The 17,605-nt window shown below is 40.2% G+C and overlaps 1 protein-coding gene across 2 annotated transcripts; it reads right to left on the bottom strand.

Annotated features, from left to right (window-relative positions):
• Nucleotides 1-454: 454 nt before the first annotated feature.
• Nucleotides 455-13,682, bottom strand: LOC149727210 (uncharacterized). Of its 2 annotated transcripts, none has more exons than XM_089890935.1 (9): nt 13,513-13,682; nt 8,014-9,066; nt 7,741-7,896; nt 6,770-6,874; nt 5,542-5,643; nt 3,116-3,306; nt 2,510-2,582; nt 2,284-2,424; nt 455-2,030 (listed from the first exon to the last, which is right to left on the bottom strand). In XM_089890935.1, exons 1-9 carry the CDS (start codon nt 13,607-13,609, stop codon nt 1,435-1,437), a joined length of 2,514 nt encoding a protein of 837 aa, XP_089747061.1. In that variant the 5' UTR covers nt 13,610-13,682; the 3' UTR covers nt 455-1,434. The 2 variants fall into 2 exon arrangements, with proteins under 2 accessions (XP_089747061.1, XP_089747062.1); XM_089890936.1 differs by having other exon boundaries at nt 2,284-2,374; nt 2,472-2,582; nt 13,513-13,681.
• Nucleotides 13,683-17,605: the final 3,923 nt, after the last annotated feature.

Below are 17,605 nucleotides of genomic sequence, written 5' to 3'. Positions count from 1 at the left end.
GAGAAAAATGGCTTCTTTGTGTAGTAAACGACCTCCGTTTATACCAGACACGCATTTTTATTAATTACTACCATTGCGTAAAAGTAGCAGATGTAATGATGGCTTATTACTCCTCGGACTTCGCGGCGTGTTTTAAACAAACGTGACCTGCATATACATCCATGGTGAGACGTCATGACGTGTCTGGCCCACAAAAACTACCGCGTTTTCCCGTACAGTGTGGTTACAAGAACACGAATCAATGATTAAGGCGCCGCATCGTTAACCAACATATAGGTTATGCTTGCTGTGTAACCTTTAGAATCCCCGCATGTTTTGATCGGGTCTAATACAATCCTGCTTCCCAATTTCAGTTTACGGGAATCCGGAGTTAATGTATAATCCTGCGGTAAACAATGGTCACGTACCCACTTTTCTATCACTCCACTACCTTACTCAGTAAACAATACAGCGGTGCAAAAGCTGAATATTTAATTGTAAGTCATACTTAAAGTATTGTTCGTAGCAGTAGGCACGGCACAGTAGCAAAATGCGGCATCGCTAAGCGATTAAAATGCACAGACGCGGGTTGCAATAAAGCTTAAGAAGACGAAACAACTCGGCCAACGGGCCGACAACAGCACGGTTAATTGTAACATGCGTATCCGATACGGTTACAGGCTAAAATTCACTGCGAAATTTTGGAACGCCACGAAGCCACAGGCAAGTTAAAGCGCCCTGCCAGGGACCAATATAGACGAAAAATAGCTTCGTACGCGCTTACAGCAGTGTAGGGGCATACAAAAATGATCATTGTGTATTGCGGTGATGGACATTATATGGCGGGCCGACGTAAGTTCATAGTGGTGAATACGGCGACGTTGTATAGCTTAAAGTACACAAGGATTGCAGCCATGGATAAGCGGGTTTGATGCGTGCTACCGATACTATAAACTGCAGTTCAATATAGATTAGAAATGCGTCATGACTGCGGCCAGTCCCTTTTAACACTTTATCAAACTTGGCATCTGTTGTACAGCGTGCACATTGGCAATAGAGTTCATCCCGTTCGCGGTTTTACCGATGATTGAAAAATACGTTAAAAAATCCAAAAACGATTTTCTGGGCTTCTCCTACAATGCTCAAATCGTATTCTTGGACCAAGGGCTGCGTTCTGTCGAATCGGGACGCGTTGTATAGTTCACACAAAGCTATAGCCTGAGCAAACGTGAGCACACTGTACAGTAACACTTTTCTGTTTGCTGTGCCGCCCTTTCGCTTTGCGCGCTGCAGTGTATAGTGCGCAAATGAAAAGCAGTAACAAGGTGGCTTGTCTAGTAACAAGGAAACTTAAACGTGGAACAGGGTGGAGCAATACTCGTTCTTTTAGGCTCGAAGCATCAGTTGAGCTGGTAGAATGCTCGCGGAATTGGCCGCCGGCATTTCACAATGTTATCAAGTGGTGGATGGCGTTATCCAGTAGGGACGCCATACATCTTCATGTAATATACCGCTGGTGTTAACGCCTGCTACGCGCGCCACTTGGTGATGATGGTGTGAATGATGGTCCATGTTATCTCTCTGTCCTCGGCTTGCAGCCTCAACGGCTTCTAAAGCCGCTGCGACAACACCGTTACTATTGTCCCAACGTTGGCCGTGTAACCCCACGGCAGAGTTGATAAGGTTTGCAGCGCCGTTGTCGACGTTCTGAGAACCATCATGGCCGTCCCTGGCGCCTCCGGAGCTATTTCCAGGGGACATGGTGGACGAAATATCGCCTTCGCTGCCCACTGACGAACCGCCTGCACGGACTCTACCAATTGGTGCAGTCGGCGAACTTGCATCGGTCGATTCGGCATTATTCCGACCGCCACCGCCAGCCGAAACAGAGCAAGAAGCATTATTGTTATTACTGCTATTACCACCGTTGCCGTTCCCGTCGTAATTCTGACCAACGGAATTATAAGAAGATAAAGTGTTTCCAGGGTACAAAGCAGCAGGGTAAAGATAAGGGGTTCCGTACGGATTGTTAGAAGACTGGTTGTGACCCCCTGTTAAAGTAGAACATGTTTTAATACACCATAGTCACCTTGATATACCTTTTACTACTAAATGTGCATGTAGTCGGTATGTGTCATGGGATATCTAAACACGTTGGCAGCAAGTACCCTCTGTGTATATGAACGAAAGTCCCCAAACAATATGCTTGTCAAAACACACTTTAGCACGCATCAGCAATGAAGGAAAATCAATGCATCTGCATTTAGGAGCGCTAAACATGATGCATAAGCCACAAAGCGTTACCGGCTGGTAGCATGGAGCTGTCATATCCAGGGAAACCGGCTCCGCTCGGGTACACGAAAGACCTGTTGCCGAACCGTCCCTCTAGGTGAACCTGAAAGTCGCGTATTTTCCAATCTTTACCCGAGCCGTGATGATGGTTTGCTAGTTACAATGGCACAGCGTTCAAAACCTTCGGATTAAAAACTTACTTCGGAAAAGCGGATTGTTAACGACTCATTGCCCGTACCGTTTCCAGTGGTGCAGGGTGGAGAGATTCCGTTTCCTCCGCTCAGTTGACCCGATCCGTGGCTCTCTTCTCTCTGAAGTAAAAATGCAAAGATAAAAAATCTTTCTTATTTATTTACAAGTTTTATTATTTACGTTTTTATAATTTATTGGCTCTCTTCTGTCTAAAATAAATTGCTCAAATACTATATTTTCCCATATTTTTGTTCTTTATTTTATTTACCATTTTATTAGACCAACTAATGCACTATAGTAGCGCAATCTACCTACTCTCCAGCACTTTAGCAATTTCAATTAACATGTGGTAGAGTAAGATGGCCCATTCTTATTATTCTCGTACCAATTTGGTACATATTACAAATGCGATAACGAAGATTAAACCAGCGACGAAAGGGAATTAGCAACTAATCGACAGTCGTTAAAACAAGGGTAAAAACTGAAGGATATTTAGTAATTTAACAGCGTGGCTTCTTAAGCGAAAATTAATAATAAAACATTGCATTCATTTAGCAATAGCTTATATTAACGCACTGTCTTCTGTTTTCGAAAATGAACGAAAACATGTACATCTTATACCTCAACCTTAAATAAATAAGAGCTCACTTACCTTGATCATATTTAATCCGCCAGGTGGCGTGATGGAGCCGGCCGGCCCGAGACCAGCTACATTCCCCGCTCGAGCAACGGATTGAGCGCGGGCAGCGGCGGCCGCGTGTTGAGATGGGGTTAGATATGGGAACTGGGGTTGCGGGTAAGCCCAACCTCCTGTCCCGCTGGCTACCATTCGGCTGGGATCAACTGTAACAACAAATATTTAGGTTCAGGTACATGGTTTAAGGATGGCTTCAAGGGTATGTAATTATGTGATTTGAGGTCTTATGTGCGGTTGTGCCTTCTGATTTTAATGTAGAGCGTATAGTATGCTTATAACAGTGAAGTATAAAATGTGAAAACAATATGCAAAGGTATAAGTTTTAGAAAATGTGAAAATCCTTTTCGCCTAAAAATCTGGGTTTGCGCGAAGTATATTTCTAAAATAACAAAGAAGAACTTATGGGCGAATATTTTTAGTCGTTTATTCGGAAATCACAAAAACTTGAACTAACTTTCTTGGGAAAGGTGAGTTGGCATTTCGCTTATCTTGTTGCCGAACGTAAACTATAGCGCGCGCCCGAGGCTTTCGATGTACACCGCATTGTATGGGCTCGCCACAAGACCACAAAGCCGCCAATACACAGGGCCGTCCACATACACTAGAGAGTATAGAATACGTGCGCGCTCGAGGTTCACGCGCAGCCAAAATAGCAGTCAAGTTCGGTCTCGCTCTGTACCGCGCGCGCACACACACGCTGTTTCTTTTTGTCAACGAGCGCTGTTGGTTTTGGTTGCGCGATTGTGGATTGACTCTTGGTTGTTGCGGACGCGTGAAGGAATGTAGAGAAAGCGAAGCCTTGTGATAACGGAGGCAAACGACCAAGGCTATTGCAATAGCCCTCCCTCTTAGCCCGCGCTTACCAAGCGACCACGCAGTGGCTGAGCCATTGTAACCGCTAACAAGGCCCAAAAGCGGGAAAGATAAAGCTAAAATCTGATGCATTTACCAATGGTGGTGCGCAGTAACGGTAAACCCAGTGAGGGTAAAACAACCTTGACCTGGCATATATGTGCTTATACCAGGTGAAGAGCCCGTGCAGACAAGTAGCAGACATAAGAGTGCGATTCTCCTTAGGCCAGACGACGAACGTGTGCGGAAAGGTCACAGCATGTCGGCCGGCGCAATCAGCGCTTTGCTAAGAACTGCGTATGGTCGAACTTATGTGCACTCTTGCATAATATAGCCAAGCCCAGTAGAAAAGATGCTATTTTAAAACACACCCGAACTCAAAGGAGGCTATTATACCGAATCGAAACTGTTATTGTCAGTTATATAGTTCTATTTAATTATCACCCACATGGAAAAAAAACACAAAAATATAAAATTATATCAAATGTGTTTTTAGTTGAATTAAAAAAAGAAGATTTTTTTATATTTTTAATAAACTACCGTTAAATAACATATGTACCTTATACGTTATATATATATATGTGTGTGTGTTAATTTAAAAATATTACTAGATAGTTAATACGGTAATTGATATTATGTATAAATACCCTGAAAAAAAATTATTTAGCTTAGAAAAACAAAAAAAAATTGTTAACTTTATGATATAACTATAACAGTAAAATAATGGGTATAGCTTATATATCCTATGTGTATTTCTATTTATATTTGTATGATATTTAAAATCAGGCTTATAGGTACTGTTGTGTGATTACCCTCAGGGAGATAACGGTGTTTTAGACATAACATGTTTTTCATTTTTTAATTTTGTCCAAAATGCCCCAAAAAATCCTAATTTTGCAATTTTACTACTGTTAAATAAAAAATATATATACCTGGCAAAAAAAACAAATTAAGATAGCTAGTAAAAAATGAATAATCCTTGCCTTCATCAAATAAAAATAAAAAACAATCAGTTTATTTTTTAGCACTGTGATATAGTAGGGTGGGTAAGATGGGACACCTTTAGCACAAAATATCAAAATATTCTGATCGTGTTTTAAACAATTAACAACGGTCCATGGGAGTCGTGAAGGTACGGTTTTATAATTCTTTGAATGTTATTTGTTTACTACCAAATGGGACGAGAAAGTAGAATGAAAGGGTGTCCCATCTTCCCCACCCTACTATATAACTACTGTTAAATAAAAGCTTATATTTATTTATATGTGTGGATGTTAGTTAGAAACATAATACTATGCTAATACATATTAGATGCTACCCCCACCTAAAAAAAACTTAAATATTTTTCTAATTTGTTAGAAATGCTGCAATACTACCATCAATTAAAAAATAGGCTTATAATACGCGTGCGCATAATTAAAAAAATAATAGACTGATTGCACCAGATTAGATACTGAGTATAATTAAACCCCATTTTGAGTTTAGCGTGCGGGTTTTTAGAAATTTTCTAATTAGGCGAAAATAGAAACCTTGTCCTTGGTAAGTGGGGTTTCTTCGGATGGATTCGAGGTGGAAGCCTTCTGGGAACAAAACCCCTTTTGCTCTTTCCTCTAGTTGCTTTTGGCGATGACCTTGGTAAAAAATGGTTGGGTTAGTTAAACGGCATAAGGCGAAAAGCTATGGTTAACCAGTCGGTGTTATAAGAGCGCGTAAGTGGCACAAGGAGCTCTGAGGGTGACTGTAATGCGCGTGTGATTCAGTGTGGCTTGTTGTCGAGCAGCACATCGCGTCACTGGTCTACCACGAACGTTAATCTGACATTCTTCTCTTGAGATGTACTCCTAGTTTACAACTGGTTACGTGGAAAAGGTGCTGACAGAATGGTTCTGCTGGATAGAATGTCATGCCAAAATACGCAGGAGTTAAAAAAATAGTTGTAAAAATATTTTTCTTGAATTGATTTTTTACAAGTGTAGAGCGATATAGGTGGCCACGATCAGCTGTCACTGCGTTAAATTAAATACCAAACGTTTAGCTTTGGTGTAAAACTTGCTAGGAGGCCAGCATATCTATGTTGTGCTGATCACACATGGGAGATGTATGTTTGTCTGGCTGGCAATACGGTTTCCTTACAGCTCTAACTCCAAACATCTAATCTGTCAACATTGCCCATAAAGTGTATTCTTTAAATTCGAACTAAACTAATTTTACACTGATCAAAGTTTCGTACCAAATCACAAGCATACATAAACTAATTTCGATTAGATAGCATGTTAATTTAGACTGCATCGTGTGTGAGACGCCTAAAAGTGTGCAAAACTTGTAACATACTTACATTATACACAAATAGCGGTTTAGCCTATGTTGTATCACATTCACAGTTTACTATGGTACAGGTTAATAGGACAAGAACGTATGGTTAAAACAAACTTGTTTTTTCCTAACATTTTAACCTTTAAGCATTGGCACTTGTTGTTGTATCTGTACAAAATCTCATGTCCCTGTATTATGTGCACTGTGAACCCCTAAGGCAAATGTAACAGACTTAAAAATCAAACTGTACGGTGTACTAGTATACCAGCACAAGTATAATATATTCGCATGTTTTACCCTATAACTAATGTAACCGTGTACTTAATTATAGATACCCATATTGAACACGATTTACGATCAAGAACAGTCCATATATTCTGTACAGTTTACATTACATGTGATTGCTACATGATAAAGTCTATAAGGAGAAAATGAACAACTTACGGCGAGGTTCCCTTGGTCCATCCACTGTAATCTTTATCGCCCTCTGGTAAGTCGCCACTTGCGGCGGAGAAGAGAAAATGGTGATCGTCAGATTAAAACTTTTGCCTGGAAACAGGTAACGTAACGCATAAATATGGTACAATGGTTATTGTTTTAACACTATAAATTTTAACTATCTATTCGAATACAGCAGTAGTAAAGATCAATTTAATAATACATCAACAAAGTGAAGGAAAATATTTACGAAACGACAGCCGTTAAAACACGGCGCGTAACAAATATAATTGAATGAAAGGGTCAAATACGAGTGTGGCTGCTAAACCCATAATAATATAGACTAAATTAAATCACATCGGGTTGTACTTAATTAAACGGTTATTAAAGTTTTATCTGATGAGGATAAACGATGTGTATGGAATAGTACATCGGTGTCGTGTCTGTCGTTACCCGCCACGCGTTGGTAAATAAAAAGTATTTATTCATTTATTTAACACATTTCATTAGTTAATGCATGTATAGGAAAAGCATGTCTCTACGTCACATCACGTGGTATAATTAGGCGTCATGCATCGCGAAGCACGTTCACCACATTCTGCAAAAAACCACGAAAATTTAATTTTCACTTGAAAGATTTTTGACAGCGAAACGCATGGTCCAAAAATGATCGTTATTCACAAAAACTCATACTCATAATTGTTTTAAAGGTGTGGCAAGATTCAAAGCATCGCGGGTGATTAAAATTAATTCTAAAATTCCTATTAAGTCTTAAATCACTTCCAAAAAATATGTATTGTAAATAGGCTGGTTTCACTTGAAATATTTTCCATGGAAACCAAGGGCTTATTGTAAACAACTGTTTACCAAGAAAGAGGTTTTACTGAAATGACATCATTTGACCAAAATAGTCGACAGTACAACTGAACAGTTTTAGCTTGACACAGCAAAATCAAGTGGTAACTAAACTAAAATACCTCGTCCGCTTCGACCCAAAAATCTCAAATCGTTGAATCTGGCAACGCATCCCTTCATGGTGGCCGATGCGTTACGCAGTTCAGCGGAATAATTCTCATCGTTGCCAGCCATGACCGTGACAGTCGTGCCGTCCGGTATATCTGAGAGAGCCACCACTGAAAGTAAAATAGCGTTAAAGCTGAGCGGCCCGCAAACAAGCGATTGTGGTCAAATGGCAGACCACTAAAATAACACACCACGTAGTAGACTAGTAGAGCATTAAACCAACGTACCTTTGAAGGGCGTCTGTAGCGATTTGTTGACACGCCAATGCTGGGGAAGTGGTGTACATAGGAAGTTTGGGCTGTCCGTTTTAATCAGTTCGCCTTGATGATCGGATAAAATGTCGACCACATGCCGGCCTGAGGTCGTATGTTGAGATCCCGACACTGAGCCGGTATAGCTCATACTTAAAGTTTGAGCTCCGGGCATTTTGTCACACGCTGTAGATGCTGCACGGTTTTCCTCGCTGACTTGGTCCTCCAGTTTTGAATGGAAGCTACGTGTATTTGGATACGTGTGGTAAGGATCGGGCTCTGCTATTTGTGGGTGATAGCTTGGTTGCTCGTTGTGGTAGAACGGCTCCAAGCAAGGGTTAGGATGATAGTGCGAAACTTCGTTGGCTTGCCGAGCGTCGTATTGAATGTATTCCGGGTGGTGGTTCTGCGTTGCTCGCCCACAAGGGTGTAGGGGCGTATAAGGAAGATTACTGTAAGGATCGTTGGTTGCTGGAACTAATGGCGGATGACCATTTACTAAGGAATGCTCACACGACGGTGCTGGCTGGACCAAATCAAAATGTGTATCTTCACGGCGATCAAGCGACGCCACGCAAACGTTCTCCTCTAATTGTTGTATATGTGCGGCTTTCGATTTTTCAATATGTTCCCCGTTAAGGACACCAAAGCAGTTCGATTCTACGCACAAGTTATTGCTTAAAGTGTTTGGCTTTTTACACTGGCTTTCAACCGGCCCATCCGTGTCCGGCAAGCTACGTTTTCCTTGGTAGCTTTGTCTTTGTGGGTTGATATGGTGTCCAGTTAGTTTCCCGTTTTCTCCATCGGTCGTTGTATCTTTGTGTTGATCCTGTTCCCTTCGTCTTCGTTCTTGTTCTTCCGCAGTGTACTCGTAGTGACTGCTGTTGTACAATGTAATGTGGCGCGTCACCACATCGGCCGCGGCTACAGGTCCAATTATAGGGTGGCTTTGGTACGCGCTGAAGGTTTTACGGTTGTGGTATTGCGTTAACTGCTGCGCGGCCAAACTGTGCCGGTGGAACTGGTGATCTAAAACGAAAAATACTGTTTTAAGTCGCATACTTGGAAAATTGCGGGATACAAATGCTATCTGGTCATTTTAAGCCATAATTCTCGAACTAGAAAGTTGCGTCATGTCTTGTTTTACTGCTTAACAAAAAACGGTTTGGTTTTTTGAGATCTTCCATTACTTTCCAGAGCTATTTATAAATCCATAATCTCACCAGGAATCGTCTAAACACAGTCAACGCGCCGTGCCAAGGTAAGATGAACCGCAACCACATACTATGCGGGTGATTCACGACACGGCGGGGATGGAAAAACACAAAAAATCGGACGATTTTGTTTTCGCTTTCGGAAAAACAGCGAAGAACGTTGAAATGCGAAAGCTTATGTTGAGGAAAATGCGCAGTGTGTACTGTCTTCTCCATAGACAAATCGATTTCACACTTGAGCGGCGACGACGGCCAGTTCGTCAATATGTACGAGAAGTCAAACAAGCCTCTCCTACCGCTCGCTTACTCTTGCGCTCAGGCAAGCTGTCTGCTCCTTCCCTCCAGCAGTCTATTCTCTTCCCTTAGACTCAAAGTCACGTACGTTGCGCTCCATGATTCGCCATCAATAAGCAAAGAACGGCGCGGAACGTGCGGATTCCGTACACACAGGTTATGTGACTCACAAACTATGTTCAAACCATGCGCTGTCTTTACTCTCTACGCGAGTTATGCCATACCACCAATGCGACGACAGCCAATTGTAAAATTAATCCAACTCTGAAGTGGGAAAAGCACCAATTACAAGTGCGCCCTTTGCGAAATCGGGCATCACACGCAGCAATGGTTCTTAACTGGACTCGCACCAGTGGCTTTGCGTCGACAGGAGTAGTCGTCCTGCCTTGAACCTGAACTAAACATTTAATCGCCTTCGCAATCCAACGCCAAGCGACACGAACTCAGCCTCAGCATACAGCCAGCGATCGGTATCGTTATAATTACTAATATATAACCGAGCGAAGTGTAATCGAGCAAAACATGCCTTAGGCTACGAGAGAACTTGGCTGTCTGTGCTTAAACTTATGAACACTACCTCTACCAGGCACCGTTCCAGTAAGCTTTTACGATTTGCGCTTAGCATTTTCGCTGGGCGTCATGTATATTGGGGCTAAATCGAAAGTGGCACATACAGAGCCAATTTTCGCCGTTGAGGAAACACGTAGCGGTATACCACTAGAATGTAGCGGCACCTCTTTAAGGGTTATGTAAGAAACACCACACACTCCGCTACACCGCTAACAATATCTTATCTCATGTCACCTCTTACATTTTCACTCTACATAAAGTTACTTTAACTGGTCGTCAAAACATTGTAACACGCTGCTACAAACATTAGCGTGGTCAAAACGTCTATACCACCTCTTATATAAACACATTACCCTAAACCACAAACACATGTCGTCTAGGCACACATTGAATAACCAGTATGAATACTGTGACTGTTTTTGAAATTTCTAGTCCCCCAATGTGCCGGCATTTTGTGAACTTTCTGACCGTGTCAAACCCAGTGGTCATTTTAGAATTTAATTCCCGCCATTTTGTTTCGCCGATTTAATACTTGGCTGGTCGGTGGGCAAGAACTACTGACCATAACAATTCCTTAGCAGTTCTAACGGACTATAAAAATCGAGGTATGTTTCACATGAACTGTTTGGCTCAAATAAAGAAAGAAATAGACAATAAAAGGCTTCAGACTGTTGGTAAAGGTGGAAAACCACAATTTCTACTATGGTGGCCAAATATAACAACCTTGCTTCTGCCAGGAGACAATTTCCTATACGAATAAACCGACCCCCCCTTTCTAATATGGGGTCTCACTGCAATTTACTAACAGGTTTTTGAATCTGCGTTTACCTCGGCGATAACCCTCCAGTTAAAACTGGGAAAATGCCAGTTTTCAATTCTTTAACCGCTGTGGACACTCGACGGCAAATGGCGACACAGCTAAAGCATTCTTATCGATTCCCTGCTGATAAAGCCTGATTCCAATCGTTGATTTTGCCACGTACCGCCCTCTCCGCCAGAGGTTAAACGGAAACTCGGGAGTTTTAACCGTCCTCCGTAATTAAATTAACGTTTTGCGATCGCCCTGGTATGGCTGCGGTCGGCGGCGAATTGAAACTGCCGAAAATGAAACTGATCTTTCGAGTACTCGGCAAAAAACACAGCAACGCATTGGGACGTTTCTACTCTTCATAATCGCTTGTTTTTTTCTCTCACAAGTTCAAGGTTCTGTAGTCGGCACACCCAGGAGAGAAGCAGGCCTTATTGCGCATGCACACACATGCGCTCATGTTAGCACACACACGGAGACCGACGGCGGGCTCGTAGCAGCCATAATATACCGCTCCTTTACTGCCACCTCGCGACCGCATAAAATAATATAGAATAGTAAAAGTCATAAGTTGTAATTTAAGTTAACCTTTAAAACGCAAGTCAATGAAAAATTACTTTAGATTATTAAACTAGCTAAAACTTTTAAACCTCTTATCAATTTCGGGGCATTTATAATAACGACCTATTTTCACAACTTTCGGCCATTTTATATATTTTTTAATTTACAGCAGTTCAGATCAATGAATGAATGTAATTCTATTTATCTTCGCATGGAGAGGCAACCACAGTTGCAACACACAGGTATTCTGTTTCATACACCTCGTACCCGCTTACAAATTATCACATATCTTTTTGGGTGAATTTTTTGAAATGGATGACAATTTTTTGTACGAATGACAATTTCGAGTTTAGATAATCCATAAAAGAACATTCGGTGAAATAGGGAGATATGGATATTATGGAACCAAAACGGCTGGAAATCAACATTAAAACCGAATCATTCCTGTGGCCACAATATTGTGCTGCTACACAGTCATATTAAAGTTATTTTGGTTCGTATCGCGGTTGAGTTACAATAGCTAACGATGTAATTATTCTTTCCTGTATTTAAAGATTAATTAACCAATAAGAAGACGCTATTAGTGACATGTTGAATGGAAAATATATTCGCATATTATACTAGCATGGATTCGAACCTTGGGCCTTCCTATTATTGTAACAAATTTATTGCATTCAAATTCTATTCTAAAAGTATTTTTAAAGAGGAAGCTGTTTTGTTTTACTTTTACTCTAATTTTGTTAGTGTTCCGTATATTTATCTGAGTTAATGTAGCAAAGTATATATATTACAGTAATATGATTTATATATGTTTCTTAACCATGCAGTATAGTGTTAGTTATTTAATTGAGATCATGTAAATATGAAACATAGCAGGGTGGGGGGAGATGGAACATCTTTTTATTCTATTTTCTCATCCTATTTGGTAGTAAACAAAGAACATTCAAATAATTATAAAACCGTATCTTCACGACTTCCATAGACCGTTGTTTATTGTCCAAAGCACGATCAGAATATTTGAATATTATGTTCCAAAGGTGTCCCATTTCCCCCACCCTACTATATGTCCGATATATCGATAATAAATTGTTTTATCTGACGTACTAAAGTTCAAAAAACTTTATCACTTTAAATACCGACTCTGAAGATTTCGCTTTTTAAACCAATTACTTAGACTCCCAAAGTCTAAAGGCATTAGTGCAGTGTGTCGTTTTTAATTTTCGAATGCGCTGATAGGAAAATTTCCAAAATGGTGACTGACGCGCCGTTTTGGCGTTTCAATGTCCTGACGTTATGATCATACGCCGTCGATAAATTTTGCACTTTCGTGTTACCGCAAATACACTGTCATATTGAATACATAGTATCTCAGTATTATACTATCTGTTATCACTCTCGTACGAAATACCAACTAATCAAAAAAGTTTTCATGTAAGATTTAAAATTTAGTGGCGTTTCGTTTTATACTGTAGCGAATAATAAGATAATTAGAAAAACGTGGTGATCGTTTTCTTATATTTCTTTTTTAATGTGCTTTCTTAATGCTGTTGTGATTGGGTTTTATGATGGCGAAGTCCAACTGCTTGGATGTGCAAGTAAAAATAATATAATTAATACCACTCCTGTCTTGTTTGATATACAGCTCATGTTGGTCACTATATAGTTTTAACATTTCTGTCATATTATGTACAAAAGTAATACATCTTATGCTCACTGTCTATAGTTGACAAATACACCACAACCTGCATCAATTTTGGACTGAAATTAAATATGGGTCACGACAATGAATGAAATCGTCTCACGGTTTTGTGGGTTTTAAATTACCGCAAACCTAGTTCAATACACCTTACAATAAGATTTCAATATATAATTAAATTTTGCATGTTTAAAAGGTTCAAAATTACGCAAATTGTCTAAAATATTTACTGTTTAAAAATGTCAGAATGCCCACAATTTTGCTACAACGACGTTTCCAAAAATTAACAGAAACTATCGCTTTCAAAATACGGAAAAGGAAAAGTGTCTTACCTGCTGATAATTGATGAGGAAAACTTGAAAATCCCAAATGTTTTCGCTGGTTAGTTGCTGACGCGACAGCGGCCTGTGCTCTGAGGTTCATTATCATATCTCGACAATTTCAACGACTCTGATAATTATTTGCTGCGACTAATAAGACGCTCGGTCAGCAAATCCTGAAAATCAGTCACTTCGGTAAAAGTTTTTCTTACGCTACAAGCGTAAAATGCCCCATGTGGGAAAACTGTGACTACTTTTGGCTGGAATATTTTGGTCTGTAGCTATATTGACGGCAAATTTCCATTTAGGAAATTTTAATATATTTTGTTGTATGTGTTAAAGTATGATCGGCTGAGATGGGACATGTTTTTATTGTCCTTTATCGTCCTATTTGGTATAGTATTCAAAGAATATTTACAGAAATATATAACAGTACCCTCAAAACTTATTGTTTAAAACATGGGATTTAGTTGCTAATGGTATTCCATCTTACCCCACAGTACTATATATAGTTTACATTACAGATAAATCAGATATATATATTTAAGTATGGACATAATAATATAATATGTAAGTATAAGACTATAAGCAAAACGTATTCATCGTAATATTTACGCGCGTGGCGTTGCGAAAAACATATTAAATTACAGTTACGGGTGAAAGTGCGGGTTCCCTTATACTGGGGCTGTTGACGTCTATTTATCCTAACGTCTCAGTCTTATATGTATACAACATACACAACTGCCTGTGTTTTGAAGTATAGTATATACCTGTTCTCGCTTGCATAAAACAACTGATTTTTAGTAAAAGTGCTGTTTGCTTAATCATTTAGTCTGGTAATAATCTCAATGGCTAACTTATGACCTAGCGACACTTCTCAATAGTCTAGACCTTTAAAATGTTAAGTTTCGCTACTATGTATTTAATCTACGCTTAGTAATTCTTGAAGACTTCGGACAAGAAAATCGGGCCTAGCTTTTTGCGGCGAGTAGATTTTCGAGCATAGGAATAATATGGCGGTGGGTTGGGACTTCTTTCTTTGCCTCTCTTCGCCCGCACCGCCGCAAGAACAATTGATTTCATTCCCCTACTATGTACACGTGGTCGGGAAGACCTGCATCTAAACCCACTAATACGTGCCTAAAATTAAAAAGCACCCATTTAAATACGGAATTTTGTGACCTTATAATGCAGAACAAAAACAGGAAAACTAGGCGGGAATTTCGACAAGTGGACCATGGTATTAGAACACGAGTTTTTGGCATATGACCCATTAAAGTGAACAGTCGTGAGTAAGAAATGTTTTGCTTGGCTGGCAAAACCGTGAGTCACATTTCCAGCTATTCGATTAGTAGTTGTAACCTTGGTATTTGCGACTACTAGAGACAAAAGTGTTTATTATGACGTCATATACTGGCGACATTTAAAATCTGACTGCCCGCGCAAAAGTAAAAAATAAGAAACTAATATTTTTAGGGGACTTTAACTAAAGGGGGACTTTAACTAATTTTGTGAACGCCAAAGTGAGAATTTTAGATAAAATTGACCAGATGACAACAAACGTTGCTGAAAGGGCCTTCACAAACAGTTTGGAAAAAAGCAAATGTCTTAAAAAAAGCTCTCGCTTTTCGAACTTCTGCGTTCGTTAGCAAATAAATTTATTGTTTGCAATCACAAGCAGCAGAAAACAATGGATTGTTTTGCTGACGATCCGAGCGTCGTTCCAATGGAGAACCGGAATTCTACCGACAGCGAACATAGGCCATTTCTGTTCAATTGCTCGCGATTCAGACTTGGGCTTTTGTAAGTGAGCGCGGTGTATAAGGATTGCATTTCCCGGCTTTCCCCTTTCAAAATCTACGCCCGCGTCCAAAAGCTTGTCCGTACTACACGTCTCTATTTTCCTTTGCAGTTGTGTTTGCATGTCGTGGGTGACATATGCTGGTTTAAGGTTCTTTGAAAGCTTGTGTAATGCGTTTCGAAATGCAGCGTATGCTTGCAGTGGCTCGCAGCCCATTAAAATTGGTCTAACAGTGTTCTTAATTTACGTGTCGATCAATTTCTATCGCAAGCAGTGCAAATAATGGCTCGGTTCCATTCGACGGCTGTGGTTAACCACACGACACCCTCACACTTAAATGGCTAGGGCAAGACTATTGTTTTGGATCAAGAGAATCGCGTTTTATATTAATAAACAGAAAGGAGCGGTTCCTAAATGTAATAGCGACCGCAACGAAAAACCACTGACACACACAGAACGCGGGGACAAATTTTCGAAACTAAATTGCGGCTACGAAATCCGGCAGTTTAGCTTTAGATGACTGGTAACATGAGAAGCAACCTTACGAGTGAAAATTAATCTGTTTGCATTGAATGTTTTATGGGCAAACGGGCAATATTGTTAAACTGTGCTATATGGCAGTTTTGTTCGTGGAATACACTGTTGTTATAAATCATACTGGACATTATATAGCATAAGTTTCTGAACAATGTTGTATCAGCATATTAACAGTTTTTCACAAACCTATGAAGTATTTAGAGAGTAATTCGCATATAGTTTGGTATACATCGAAACTTATCTATCCAGGTACAATGCGTTATGTCCTAATTTTCATTCTACGCATAAGAATATGTTTTACGGTTATAGATACCGCGCTGCGCCATGCACTATATGCCAATGCCCAAATTCGGCAGGGTAGATAATGGCTTACAAGCATGTATAAGAATCCAAAGTAACATCAAGACTGCAGAAATATTGGAAAGTTCACCTTTAGCGATTTAAGTCTTTGACCCCCGGGACGACCTGCGTATGCAAAGTTCAGACGTCCCGTCTCATTTGCTTTTCCCAAATTACTGAGCGGAAGGAAACAGCGTTTCTGGATCCAATGGTGTTGCAGAAATGACTGATAACAAGGCCGACTTGGCACGTTCTGTGATAGCGGATCAATTACATGCACAGGCGTAACATGTACTAAGGATATCTTGCCTACCACGATCGGGCAGTAGTCGGAAATAACCGATGAACTCATAACGACCTCATCAATTGGCCAATCGAATGTCGAAATCACGTCAGCTCGGGTAAAATTTATTCCATTTTACCGACGTGATCAGTTTGATTTCGAATCGGTTCCCAGCAGAGTATTTCAATTGAAGATTTACAGTGTCGCGGAAAAATGTAGGCAGATTTGTACGGTGTGTTGCATGTCGCATTTAATCGTCGTATACATGAAGATAATAGCACGTAGCCCGGGTGGTAATTTTACACCAAGGCAAGGTCGAATCACACCGGCCAAGGCTACGTATTACACACTTAAGGTTCGCACCGTGCATTTAAAATGTACCTCCTTTCCCTTCGTACAAATAATAGGTAGCGAGGAAAGACGCGGCACTTGAGAGCCGCTCATTTGAAAGAGCAACTCGTCATTAAGAATCGACTCAAGCGCAAAGCAGCAGTCCAACAGTGACGGGCCAGCCGTAGTAATTAAACCAAACCTTCGAACCCGTTTACCACCAGCCGCCAAAGCTTACTATTGCGGGCGTCTGATTGTTGCTTACAACCGGTATAAAAGCTTCTATGGAGCCCAAACCCGAACCCTCCGACAATTGTAAAGCTAAACACCTTTGGGAACTTGTCTCTGTATAATAAGGAGAAAAGATGATCTGAATATATATTCAACAGAGCTAAAACCATTCAATGTTCGTCAAAATATTTGGTGTTTTACGCTTTTTAGGTATAAAGCAATTTTTGCTCGCATTTTTAAGGGTGTTTGACATTATTTCTCAATTATCAGAATTTTGACGAGCGCCAATATAAGGCTTGAGTTGCGGAATAATTTGTGAATGGTATTTGAATGAAAGAATGTAGTATTCAGAACTAAGATTTGATGGCATAAATACGCCTGAAGCGGCATTAACTCCCACTTCATTACACATTGAATAAACTCACAAATGAAAGAGAAGATATGTATTGAATAATTATGACGTTGCGTATGTATTTACATAGTATTTTCTGCTACAACGTAACCAGGTCTAAAACATGAGGACATCTTACATGCGCTAAACGTAGGTGTCGCAAAACAATAGCGGGTTGGGTTACAGGTCAGAT

This window comes from Ciona robusta, chromosome 12 (assembly GCF_009617815.1).
Source record: "Ciona robusta chromosome 12, ASM961781v2".
In the NCBI taxonomy this organism is placed as follows: domain Eukaryota; kingdom Metazoa; phylum Chordata; class Ascidiacea; order Phlebobranchia; family Cionidae; genus Ciona; species Ciona robusta.
This window is presented reverse-complemented; position numbering and strand designations above follow the sequence as displayed.